General features: G+C 42.7%; 1 protein-coding gene across 11 annotated transcripts in view; it reads left to right on the top strand.

Annotated features, from left to right (window-relative positions):
• MECOM (MDS1 and EVI1 complex locus) overlaps positions 1-13,695 on the top strand; it is a 117,085-nt gene that overhangs the window by 59,271 nt on the left and 44,119 nt on the right. For 7 of the 11 annotated variants that reach the window (XM_069618518.1, XM_069618517.1, XM_069618514.1 and 4 more), the window contains exons 8-9: positions 872-919; positions 2,875-2,962. In XM_069618518.1, coding sequence (XP_069474619.1) covers positions 872-919; positions 2,875-2,962 — 136 coding nt within the window. The remainder of the gene's footprint in view (positions 1-871; positions 920-2,874; positions 2,963-13,695) is intronic. The other 4 variants (XM_069618520.1, XM_069618519.1, XM_069618516.1 and 1 more) reach the window with 1 other exon arrangement.

The raw sequence follows: 13,695 nt of genomic DNA, 5'->3' as shown, positions 1-13,695 counted from the left end.
TATTAGCCCAAACACTCGACACCGCAACAGCCTTGCAAAGCTAAAATATGTTGATTACAATCAAGTCTCCAAGCAACACAAGGCCGTGTGGCTTCCACCATGATGCTATCGACAAGGAAGCCCTGTGCTTTTAAGAGACCATAAAGGGACATATTGGGCTATGCAAAACGCCATAATAAATAGAAGCGTTTTGCATTGGAAACGTAGGGAAATGTAATTTTATATTTGCAATGTACACCTACTGTTAAAACCTTGGGTTAAGTCTTTGACAATAAGAGTTGTCAGACAGTTGGAAATACGTCAATTGAATAAGATCATTATTGAACTCGGTCTGATATACAATGGTGCATAAACCACAGGATTAACTTCAGGTGGTATCCAGTCATTGCATTTAAATGCCAAAAGCATCGGGAAAAAAGCATCAAATACATTTTTTTCAAACGTAAAGGTTTTATTTTAAGTATAACGGGTAAAAAAACAGGGGTTGGAGAGCTCCCCCCATAAACAAAAAAAAAATGCATTCAGTGCTTTTTTTTTTTTTTGTTGCTTTGTTTTAGATGCTAAGGCATTCGATGCTTTGGCATTCGATGCAATCACTATAAACCACTTCAGGCTAGTGCATACTGTAAACCACTCCAGGTGTTGCATTTATAAGGGCCGGAAGGCTTTTTATCGGTTGTTACCCTACAAAGCTAGATGAGAGTAGGAATGTAACACACTTAACTTGTGGTTAACCCTTGCCTTTACGGAATCGGTCCGCATTGGTATTACAGTAAATGATATGTTAAAGCAATGCTCGGCCAAAACCGATCCCTCTAGCATTCCATCTGCCTTATCTCCCTACAGCTGAACCATGTCTTTTGATTTTCAGCGGCTTCAGGAGAAACAAGAAGAACAAGTGTATAATTAATGATGTTTGGTATGTTGCATTATAATGTAATGTGGTAAATTACAGATTCTAACTATATTAACATTCTTGCCTTGTAGGTGTAGTTATGTGGGAGAATTCGCTCTTCAAACATATGGCATTCTTTTTTTGTCTCCTCTTGATGAGCTTTGTGGATGTTTTAGGGGGACTTTGCTCTAGTTTAGGGGTTCTGTACGAGTTGGCAGAAGTTATGGCTCTGCACTAGCAGTCGGGCCAACTGCCTGGTAGAATGTTTAGAATTGGTGGCCTGCAAATATGTAGGATGTTTACATGGGCATTGTAGACGTATGACAACACAATTGGAAATGCTGGAATAATATAGCTTGGTGATACAGACGTTGGTTTGACAAAGTAGCCGGAGTATAGTTCTGTCTTAGTACACGGGTAGGGAAACCATGCAGAGACCTGAATCATCACAAGACTGTGACAACCCAAATTTGATGGCAGTATTTTTAATGGCAAATAGTATTATGAATCCAAGAGCAATTCTGGTTAGTTTTTCTATATGCATACATGCTATTGTGTTTATGCAGCTGTCCGATATAAGATATCTAACCATTTCAAATGCCATGAAAGCAATTTGAAGGATTGTTTAATATTGCATACTTTTAATTTATGCTATTTGTTTGTTCCTTCTGAAGCAATGGTGCCATTTGTATCCTTTCATAATTGACCGATGAAGGATATTTGTATGGTGCTTGGAACTGTGGTGTTCAATTCCTTTCTGTGCCATCTGGACATTTTGGGTATCCTATGCGGTTCAGCTATTTGTGGTTTATGCACTATTTTCCATCTGTATGTTGTCTTTTCGTTTCCGGTCAATATTGGGATTCTACTTCGTGTGCAGAGAAGTCCTTTCGTCTTCTAAGACGTCCTTTCCTATCACGTCACTATTTGCTTCATGTACCTGATGCTCTCTGGGTGTTCGCCTTTTAGTTGCAAAGAGCATGGACTTTGAGTGGTGTGTTTACATAATAATGGGGGTTCCTACAGGGTTTCTAAAGAAACCTACATGCATGATGGTCTCAAGTCGCCTGATGCATGACCACATTGAAGTAAACGCAGGCTTTCAATTCCCACTCACCCATAGGGGTGTTGTACTTTGGGGGTTTGACAGTATGTCTAGGGACCTTGATACAGAAAGGCTGCTAGCCATCTGCCTAGTATGAAAGCTATGTGACTGGTACCGGGAGGTGCAAGGTTTGGCGTATAATCAATGTTGCCTAAATATCAGGAGGGGCAAATGGGGATTACAAAAATGAAGCTTTGCCGAAGGGAATGTACATCCTTGCAATGAACATGCCTTATACCCCCCTGCCCTCTGTTACTTCAGAAAAAGGTACACATAGAACGGTTGGGCTCTAGGACTTCCATGAATTCTCACAATGGACTCTGCTGGCTAGGGCTGATGGGAATTGTAGTGCCAAACATATGGCGAGCCAACATTTCCAGGCCCCTAACAGAAGACTGAGCTGATGGACACCGAGATTCATGTATGCACAGGAGATGGAAGACAGTCGGAAGACAGTTTTAAATTTGTTCATGGCAAATTTGTTCTAGAGTGGCTTTGATTTAGTCCTCTGGAGCCAACCATCATTGCGTGCATAAGAAACGGCAACCTTTCCAAGTTCTGCTTAATTCAGAACCAGCAGGCTAGAACTGTACATGCATAACTTTTATAGTTAAATTGCCATTTCATAGATTCTGGTGTCAAATGAACAGCACTTGACATTAGGCTATGACTGTTATATCCCGGGTATGGTATGTCCAGGATCCATTTCAGTGTCTTGCCAGTGACTGTGCCTTCTGTTCATGCCTCTGGACGTTGTGAGCCTGTGCCTAATTGAGTGCTACAATAAGTACTTTGATGGTCCATGATAACTTGTCTCTGATTAATGTATAAGCCTTACTTCAATCTCATTGAATCAATTTTGTATCCACTGCAGGGTAGAGAAGAGGAAATTGAGTGACCCGCTCGAGCTTCTAAAAGAAAAATACTTAAGACCCCCACCAGGGTTTTTGTTTCACCCTCAAGTGAGTATTTAAGTTGACATTAAATGCAGATTTTTTGTTTTGACGTTTTAATCCACAAAATTGTGATTTTGCTGAACCCCAATGTTTGTTATATAGATTCAAATGAAGGTAATCTTTAAACCTTTGAGGTGGTGCTAAGTGCTTATTGAAGCAGCCGCCTAGAAAGTGTCTACACAATGCCCTGCCTGCCAATGACCGCTCGGGAGGTGTTCTCAACAGGGGACCAACATACCGAAGACCACCCTTATTTGGGGGTGGTTTAAGGCTTAACCAGTTATCCATACGATAGAACTAGGGATTCGGGGCTCCAGTGCAGACCAACTGGTAGACGGGTGTTTGGATTGTTGGGTTACAGCCGTGGACGTCCTACCCTGGTCCACACCTGCAGTGCTGTGAGGTGGCTAAAGGGTGGCATAGAACAATAGAAAATGTAATCCTACATTTGTGGTGACAGTCAGTCATTTAACACGAGAACCATGAGCTGTGCATAGCCTGCATTCACTCACTGGGGTGCATGGTTTTGAAGTCCTAGCCATTGCACCTGTACCCCATATTGCAGTCCATTGCAATTGGTTCGAAAGTAGCACTTCCAATCTTTGAGCTTTGTACAAACTATAAGGGGAGACCCTGTTTGGGACAACCTGCATTGGGTCATTGTAAGCAGTTCACAGAAAATGCATCGGAATTCTCCCCCAATGTTTGTCTTAGTTACATTTATGTGAACACACTGAAATAGTCGAATTTCATTTATTCATGTACAACACCCAAAAGAACAAATCCTAAAGCGTTTGAAGTAAAAAAAACAATAAAACTGCATACGTGATTGGCACTTGGGGGGGGCCGGGGGGTCGCGCACTTCCTTCGTCCAGACCATACTCCTGTTCAGACTATGAATACATTTTAGGGAGTATAGAGGTCAGAACAAGTCCTATCTTTGCCTTAAATATCATCTTGCCCCTTCTTCCAGCTGCAATATCTTCCCTTACAATGTTCCTCTTATAATAGATATGCCCTGGAATGCACTTCGTTGCTAATTGCTGCTGCCTCTTTGCTAAAGAAAATTAAATAAAGCATTTCTGAAATACATGTTTGTCATCGGCTTCTGAAGATCAGGGTACGATGTTCCCACCAGCGATCAGCCAATAGGAAGAGCCTACCTACCTTCTCCCTCTGTGCACTACAAGGTTTCTATTGTCATTGGGAACATCATGACACGCATCCCTCCTTCCGATCACTTAGTGGGAAAGTAAACAGTGGCATGATACAATGCGAGCACAGTGAGCTCACTGCTTGCCGCCTCTGTATTTTTAACCTTGTTTACTGGCATTGGTGTAATGTTCTCCCAAAGGTGTATGGAGCCTGTTCTAATTCAGGAAAATGGCTTCGTGAGGAAGAGATGGGCTAAAACCAAGCTTTCTTTGTGCACAGAAAACTGCTTTCCTAATGATTTGGTGAAAGTTATCCAAGCATAAGGGAACATAGGTTCCATATACCCTTTACAAGGACTCTGCTCGTGTTGAGTAAAACAGAACATACAATGCGTTTCCATTGAAGTGTGAGCCCTGTACTCCAACCAATAAGGGAGCCCCTATGCCTTTGCATTGCTTCCATCTCGAAGCCAGTTAGTAACATTCCCTAATAACTGCACTTGGGTGACGTTGAAGAAGGATGACCTTGAAAACCTGGGGCTTCCTCATTGCAGCCAGTCAGTTTATGCTTTCCCCCGTACCCCCCCCCCCATCCCCCTGGCAGCAGGCTCTGCGCTTTTCTCTGAGCAAAGCTCACTGATGTTTTGGGATCTTGAAAGTCACGAAGTTTAGTTTCTCCTGTTTTGCTTTAGGCATTCGGGACAGGATCTGAGTAAAATTCCCCAAGACTTTGCCCTTGATCACCCACCTTTTCTAGCCAAGCTCCTGGTCCTCGCTAGAGGGGGTCCAGTTCCCCCAGACTTGTCAAACAACTGGCCCTATTGACTGTTGTCTGAAATCCAGGCTCCTCCGCTTTTCCAATTTTACTGTAATGTGGTCCTTGTCATGGTTTGCAAAGGGGATCCGTCGGCCCTGTAGTGTACATTCTTTATATATTTAACTGGATTGCAATGCTTTCTCCCGTGGAAGAGGGGCTCACTACCCAGCATCAATCTAAACCAAGTTGTGCAAATCAACATAGCCCTTTGTATGAAGCAAGGAGTGTGCAATTGAAAAGTGAACTCTGCCGTTCCAGTGAACTCTGCATTTTTCTACCCGCAACTGATGGACTACTCTGATCAACATTGTGCACAAGGGATAGTTGTCCTGCAGGTTGAGAAGTGTTATTTTTAGTAGCAATACATTACGCCATCACCAGACCACCGAACTGGAGACTACTGTGCACAGTATTTAAAAAAACTCGGACTATACTAGATGTGTATTCTTTTACAGTCCGTGTCTGTATGTGATAATGGGATATTGGAGCAAGCCGATTCGCTACCTTCGGTAGCTGGCGAGTTCTAACTTGGTTTTTCTGGACTTCCTGGCCGCCAATGAAGGAACACTGCAGCGTGTTGTGGTATTTCGGTAAAGGCACATATTTGAGATCCCTGTAGGATTTGCCGTCTACTGTTTCATGTCTATCCTAGGCTTAACTCCTATCATTGTTGGGCTTTATTATTACTGGGTTTATGCAGCCGAGTTTTATAGCTCACAATTTAGATGTGACTTTGAGCATCATTCTTGGTGGATTAAGTCTTGCTGCCAAATGCTTTTCTTTCGTGAATTGTCTAAAGCAGGGTTGGCCAACACCAGGCTTCAATGGCTTGGATCCTGATGGGTATTCAGGATATCCCTCATTAAGTCACCATTACCCCACTGGCAAAAAAACCCTTAGACCAACGCGACCCTAACAACTTGAGGCCCATTACGAACTGTAATTTCACCCTTAAGGTCATGGTCAAATCGCTACAGCCCAACTACAGGAATACGTAGATAAAAATGAGTTATTACATCCGCAACAATCCGGCTTTAGAGCAGCACATAGCACATAGCACAGAGACAGCAATGCTAGACTTGCAAACAAAAATGCTGGAAATCATGGACAAAGGTAAAACCGGATTACTAGTGCTTTTAGACTTAAGTGCTGCATTTGACTTGTTAGACCACCAACTCTTACAACAAGCACTAGCGAAAACGGCAAACTGCTCCACTGAAGCAACAAGCTGGCTCACCTCCTTTCTAGAGAACAGAATTTCACATGTCCATTGGGGAGACACATTTTCAAACTGAACATAACATCTTGTGTGGAGTTCCTCAGGGATCCAGCTTATCACTGCTGCTCTTTAATATCTACATGCGCCTCCTGTGTGAATTACTGGAACAACTTCAAGTATTTTACACTAACTATGCTGACGACACCCAGCTAGTTATGGAATTGAGCGGTGATTACATTAAAGACAGTATTACATTGAATACCATCTATAAGAATATAGAAGAGTGGTTGAACAATAATTGGATGTGCCTTAACAGCAACAAGACCGAGTTAATGGTATTTGGATCCACCCAGGCTCGCGCTAAACTGCATCTGACTACAAGGAATCCTGCATTGATGTAGTTGGTAAAGTCAAAACACTTGGCATGGCCCTCGAAGCTACACTCAACGCAGATGCTCAAGCCATGTATGTCAACAAAAACTGCATCTACTATATAAGACTCCTCAAAGCAATTAAGCCCCTTCTCAATGAAAGAAATTGCGCCATTACAGCCAGAGCCACCAGTTTATCGCGCTTGGACTATGGTAACGCACTCCTTGCTGGTTCCAGCAAACAAAGCTTCCACAAGTACCAACTGATTCAAAATCAGGCGGTAAGAGTTATAAAAAAAAAAACAAGGAGAGATCATATCAGCGAAGCCAGACGAGACCTACATTGGTTGAAAATGGAATACCGCATACAATTCAAGTCCTTGGGTCTAACCCATAAATGCCTTTATGGAAAAGCTCCTGCCTACCTCAAGACCAAACTAACACCCTACCACCCTACCAGAGCATTAAGATCCGAAGCCAAGGGACTGATGACTCCTAAATTAAAAAAAAGAACTAGGTCTAGGAAGAGCATTCCAAACACGTGCGGCAGCTTTCTGGAACAAACTTCCGACAAGCCTCCGACTAGAATCTAACCTACATTCTTTCCGTAAAAAAACTCAAAACTATGCTTTTTGAGTAATCCTAGATAAGACCCTACGTCCTTTGATGGCCTAATCCTGATGTGTAATGAAGTGTCCCGTTATTGTTCTGTCCATCACTGTCTGTCCGTGTCTCCACGTATGCGCCCCGATGCTTGCGAGCAGTTTGGCGCAATATAAATAAACAAATAATAATAATATTGATGATGTGAAATATGCATACAATTAGAATTATGTACACAAATGTACCTCATGAACATTAATGAGGTATCCTGAAAACCCAACATGAATCTGGCCCTCATGGCCTGGAGTTGGACAACCCTGGTCTACAGGAATTTTGGGCCACTTGAAATGTATGGATTCAACCTTGCTCTTAGAGCATTCAAATCCTAAAGGTCTTCTTGAAATGCAATCATGTGCCATTGCTGAATCATTTTTGTTGAACAGATTTGATCACCTGTGCATTTGTCATGCCGCCATTAAATTATGCAGCTGCTTTGATACATTTGCTTGCTGGTCTATTTTAAGTTCTTCCAGTGTACACAATGGACTGGCTTGTTCGCCAGTGAAGTCTTTCAGTCTTTGTGCAATGTGCCCGTCGGTCGCTATGTGGGTTCCTGGAGCAGGTTTTCTAAACCTATTTGGCACAGTTCCATGTTATGGGACTTGCTCCTTAAGCTAACAAAATAATTGCCAACCGGACTAGAAAGCAAATCTTCTGCAAAGCCGTGCTGAATGTAGCAGTAAGTCTTGCATCGCGGCTAAAATAAGATCACTTGCTTTCCCGAAGCATGCATCAAGGGCATCCATCTGGAATCCAGTGTCTGCCTGTCTGAAGATTTCTTGCAGGATCTTCATTGGTTTTCCAGTCTTCTCATATAAAGCCAGCCCTAGGCTTAACACCATGGCATTTCACGTCTGTGTCTATGCGTTTTGATTGGCTGGCAGAGGCGAGAGCTGGATGCCAAACGAGTACATTGGTACCGATCACCTTGTAGTCTTTAGTGCCCTCTCCTATTTCGAACGTATGCCGTGCTCACCCGCTGCTACAGGTTCTCTGAATGGCTTCTATGGGAATTTCTATACACTATTGTGTAGCATGCAGTGGCTATTTGAGGTTTTAAGGGTGGCTAGATTTGAATAGCGCGCACACACACGTGATAACCGCTACATGTCTTCCATGACCTATAATGGCTGTAAAGAGCAATTGCTATTCACACAACTATGTTCTACAAGATCGCAAATGGTGATGCTGCAAACTACAAATGCCAATAATCCAAAACATTGGCGTTCCCTTTTCACTTGCTATGCTCCGGCTGGTGGTCCGAAGTAGTCCCCCGCAAACCAAAGTAGTCCTAGCATGTGCCACCCTCTTGTCTAAAGCTCTTCTGTTATTCCCCACCAACCAAAGGATCCTGGGCAGCGTTGGACTTTGGAGACGACCCAATGCAAATTAGTCCACCTCATTAAAAGTACCTTAATATCAATGAATAAAGAGCCGAACAATTGGAGCAATATTAGGCCTAAGATAAAGAGATGGAGAGAAGTTGTCTGTCCTTCACCCAAAAGCCCATATGTACTTCCTGGTGCACCCAGTAACCTCCAGCTTGCCTAGGCTCGTATGTTCTCCAATGCAATGCAGGTGAATCCTCAGGAGATGCAGCTCACAAATAATCGCTGGTCAGACTGGTAGTCCAATCCCTTCAGAAGGCTTGCCCCCCCCCACCAACTCCCCCCCTAACGCTTCAGATTATTTTTGGAAATTTTTATAGCCCATTGCGAGACGCAAGATCCTGCAGGGCAATGCTGATTTTTTAAAATGTTTTATTTGTGTGTGTATATATATATATCTCAATATAACTTCCCTCTGTTGAGATATATATATATATATATATATATATATATATATATATATATATATATATATATATATATATATATATATATATATATATATATATATATTTATTTCAACACAGAGGGAAGTTCTTATCCCTGAAGGAGCAATGCAATATTTATTTGAATCCTTCCATGCGCTATTGAGGTACTGGACTGACTACCTGCAGCTAGGTCTATAGCCTTTATCATATGGCGTGTAGAAGAAGAATTGCCATTTGCTATCAGCCAAGGGTACTCTTTCTATTACTCTTCTTACCGGTCCCCGGGCCATCTTTCACTTTAGGGAATTCTCTAAATTCCCACAAAAAACGACATTTTTATTTTCTGTTATGGTATAGAGTTGATTGATTTGTGTTGGGAGTGAATATAGCAAGTGCCAACATTCATAAAATCTACCAGTGAGAACGGATGTGGCATAGCTAGTGATGTATTTGCACATTGCAATATAACACGTTGGTCACTTATTCCCCTCTACATAGAATACCCAGGTATAAAACTAAAGTACTTAAAATGAGAATTCCACTACATAAAAGTGTGCATTTAGAATAAAATCCACTTTTTTTTTTCCTTCTATCTGTTCGATGACCGCATCACAAGTCAAGCAGTGTTCATGGACAAACAATGTTTTGCAAATATATTGATAACCGATGGATGGACGCTGCGATTGTTTGATTTTAATACAGACCAAGTATAGCTGACCAACGGGTTTTGGGTCATTGAACCGACCTGTCGGTTGTGTTAAAGCCCATGCATTACCCATCTCCAAAGTAATTCATCCTGCCATGTGGATAGGGGTATCCAGGCATTGTTTCGAATATATAGTTTAGAATGCCAAAGATTTGAAAAAAAATGCATCGCCAGGGCTTTTGGGGGGGGGGGGCGGCAGGACGAGCACCCCCATTGGAAAAAAAAGCATTTTTTTCGATGCATTTTTTTCCGAAACTTTGCCATTCGAAACAATCAATAGGAACCGTGGTTAGGCACGTTCTAAAAGGTCCTTTTGTGCTGCCTTCCCACATTGGGATTTTCAGTTCACTGTTTGGGTTTGTGGCAGTTATCTTGCACTGCGTCCCCGCAGCTAGGGCGTATAGAGACGGTGAGAGTTATGGCCTCCGTCTAATTAGCCTAATGTGCAGAAATGCAGATGGGGGAGAGCACTCTCTGAACTCCTCTGGCCCACTGAGTCCATATGGCGATGGGAAGGGAAGGCAAACTCGCTTTGTGGACAGAAGATGATTTACTGCAGTGATGATCCGATGCAGGTGCGTGATTCCAAGGACTCTTCTAAAAGTACATTTGGGAGGCATCCAGCAAGGCACTCAATTAAGATGAAATTTACATTTCGTTTCCGGCTGCTACTGTCTGGCTTTAAGAGGAAAAAAGATCGGGTTGTGTTCATCTTCCCAGAATGTGCCGCTGCCAAGTGGTTTTAATGTTCTGTATCCTTTTTTTATTATAGAGAGCGAGTATCTAGTAAATAGCGTATTGCTTTATGGCTTGGGTTTCCAGGACACGGTGTAGCTAACCGGTGTATGCTTTTACTTGGCGAGAGTATGCTAATGGGATTATCTCTCTCATTATGCAAACCTGTGACTATATATATTTCAAGAGGAATACCATCGTCTTTGTTAGCATGTTTCGTCGTTGCGCGTACACTATGGAAAAGAGATATAGTACGGTTATTTGATTTGTTTTAAGGTCAGATGTGCAAACCACTTAAATGAAGTTTTGGAAGCTAGTTTTTGCATCCACTATTTCATTACTTGGCAAAGTGGAAGCTTTGCGGGCCATGCACAGTGTATTTTATGAGGCTGCATGTTGGGGTGGCAAAGTTCTTATGCATTCATTCACCTTGGTATTCGCGTCTGAACATTTGCAAGACAGGGAGTGGTGCATGGATTTGTACATTGTGACTACTTCTAGAAAATCCGGGTGGTGTGAAACGAAAGCTGAATGAAAATGAATGGATCAATTTATGGGCCGATTGTCGGAGATCTCATGTAATGGAAGTTGGTTGCTCTGGAATAAAAAAAAATGGAAAGATATATCAAAATATTTGTATTTAGTTTATTTGTAAATATCTATTAAAATTCCCGGAGCCTGCATATAGGAATGCCCTCCTACGAGTTCCCCTGAGTCTCTTTGCTGGCGATACGCTCAATACATCGGTAGCAATCGAACACGTGTCGTTTCTGTAATAATGATTTAATAAGTGAAACCTTGAAACACCGGTTGACAGAATGCGCAGCCTTGACGCAGCTAAGAAAGGCTTGCTTTTTTAAAATCGTTCATGGTTTTAATTGCGTCACGTGATACAATGTGGATAAGAATTTTTCCAGCAGAACAAATGTCTAATAATTTAGTTAGTGACCTTATTCAATATTTTGAATCTTTGAAAGCATACATTTAAGTATTTGTCTTGTTAGATTGATTTAGACATAACTACGAGATTTTTATTTTGTAATAATTTCTGCTCATTTTGTTTTCTGTGTAACTGATTATAATGTAAATTCTGTAAATTCTTTTTTTATTTGTTTTCTTTAACCGATTGTGTTATTTTCGATTGCTGTTTTTTGATTATTTTGAAAAGGTTAATGTTTTAATAAAATTTCAATAAAAAAATAAAAATTATTGCATTCCCTCATAAACCCCTACCTCTTAATGTTAATAGAACGTTAGTTTTAACTATGACCTCATACCGTTAAGGACTAGATATTTAATTGTGCCATGATTATCTGCAAAGGCCTCTTTATGATGACCAAACACCATCAATGTTATTGTACGTTTGTAAAGGAAAATAAACGCCTCCATCCCATCTGAGATGTGGGAGTAGAATGTGTCGTTTAATCTAACAAACCCACATGCCACAGCGCCACCCAGTAGCCAACCCGAGAAGTACACCTCCAGTTCTGAACCACTTCAATTATTTGCAGATATGCAAATTGGATGAAAGCACACATTTTTTGTTCCATGTGAGAAGTCTTTGTCCTGAAGGGCACCACAATTGCCTAGTTGGCTTCATTTGCTGCATCCTGCGCTTTAGCCACCCTGTAACATGGGGTTAGGCTCTGCATTGTTGCCCACGTCATTGACTTTGCTGCATCCTGCGCAGTAGCCACCCTGTAACATGGGGTTAGGCTCTGCATTGGTGCCCACGTCATTCACTTTGCTGCATCCTGCGCAGTAGCCACCCTGTAACATGGGGTTAGGCTCTGCATTGGTGCCCACGTCATTCACTTTGCTGCATCCTGCGCAGTAGCCACCCTGTAACATGGGGTTAGGCTCTGCATTGGTGCCCACTTGATTGACTTTGCTGCATCCTGCGCAGTAGCCACCCTGTAACATGGGGTTAGGCTCTGCATTGGTGCCCACGTCATTGACTTTGCTGCATCCTGCGCAGCAGCCACCCTGTAACATGGGGTTAGGCTCTGCATTGGTGCCCACTTGATTGACTTTGCTGCATCCTGCGCAGTAGCCACCCTGTAACATGGGGTTAGGCTCTGCATTGGTGCCCACTTGATTGACTTTGCTGCATCCTGCGCAGTAGCCACCCTGTAACATGGGGTTAGGCTCTGCATTGGTGCCCACGTCATTGACTTTGCTGCATCCTGCGCAGCAGCCACCCTGTAACATGGGGTTAGGCTCTGCATTGGTGCCCACTTGATTGACTTTGCTGCATCCTGCGCAGTAGCCACCCTGTAACATGGGGTTAGGCTCTGCATTGGTGCCCACTTGATTGACTTTGCTGCATCCTGCGCAGTAGCCACCCTGTAACATGGGGTTAGGCTCTGCATTGGTGCCCACATCATTGACTTTGCTGCATCCTGCGCAGTAGCCACCCTGTAACACGGGGTTAGGCTCTGCATTGGTGCCCACTTGATTGACTTTGCTGCATGTGTGAGGCAAGGTGTTTTTCCTAGTTTGTAGAATATCCACCTATTATGTCCTTTATACGTATGCATGATGCATCTCCCTGGAACTAAAGGGGAGTTTAGCCAAGTTTGTATACCCCATACTTATCATATCGTATATCCTATATATGCATTTTTGATGCAGCTCCCCGCAACAAGAGGCAAGCTTTTCCAAGAAACTCTATCCAGGTGCTATGTATGCCTGGTGTTTTAAGTATTGCAATTTGTTGTTGCCGGCACTTACTGTAACTGAATTTTTAAGTCAAAGCGCCTAGATGCCTGTGCTTTGTGCGCTATATACATGACTAAATAAATAAATAATACATAAAGAAAAATATTAACCAAAGACCGTCTACCCTCCAGGATTTTAGTTTTATTTTTTTGGTAATTTGTATGGTGTCTATACACAAGTGTTTCCGGGTGCCACAAGACAAAATCGGGGGGAGTGGAAGAAGGGGGTGGACACTGGAAAAAGAAACAGTGAATGTTATAGTGGCCTTGTAACAATCCGACCATGCAAGTGCAAAAATGGTGATGAAAGTGCAAGGGCAGGGTGGAGTAGGGCAAAGGGATAGGCCCAAGGGGATGGGCAAGTGCTGGGGGAGGTCACGAGGAAGTGCAAGGGGGAAAAGGGGAAAGGCAGTTGTGCAGTGGACAGGAGACCAGATTAGTGCTAGTCCGGGTAGGGGAGCCAAAGGGCAAGTGCTGATGAGGGATGCTGGGGGGGACTGGTCGGGAATGGACCGGCTTCTCTACAGGGGCCGACTGG

The sequence above is a fragment of the Ambystoma mexicanum genome, chromosome 10 (genome assembly GCF_040938575.1).
Source record: "Ambystoma mexicanum isolate Mex_15411 chromosome 10, UKY_AmexF1_1, whole genome shotgun sequence".
NCBI classification, from domain to species: Eukaryota; Metazoa; Chordata; class Amphibia; order Caudata; family Ambystomatidae; genus Ambystoma; species Ambystoma mexicanum.
The sequence above is the reverse complement of the archived record's forward strand: the minus strand, read 5'-3'. Positions and strand labels throughout refer to the sequence as shown.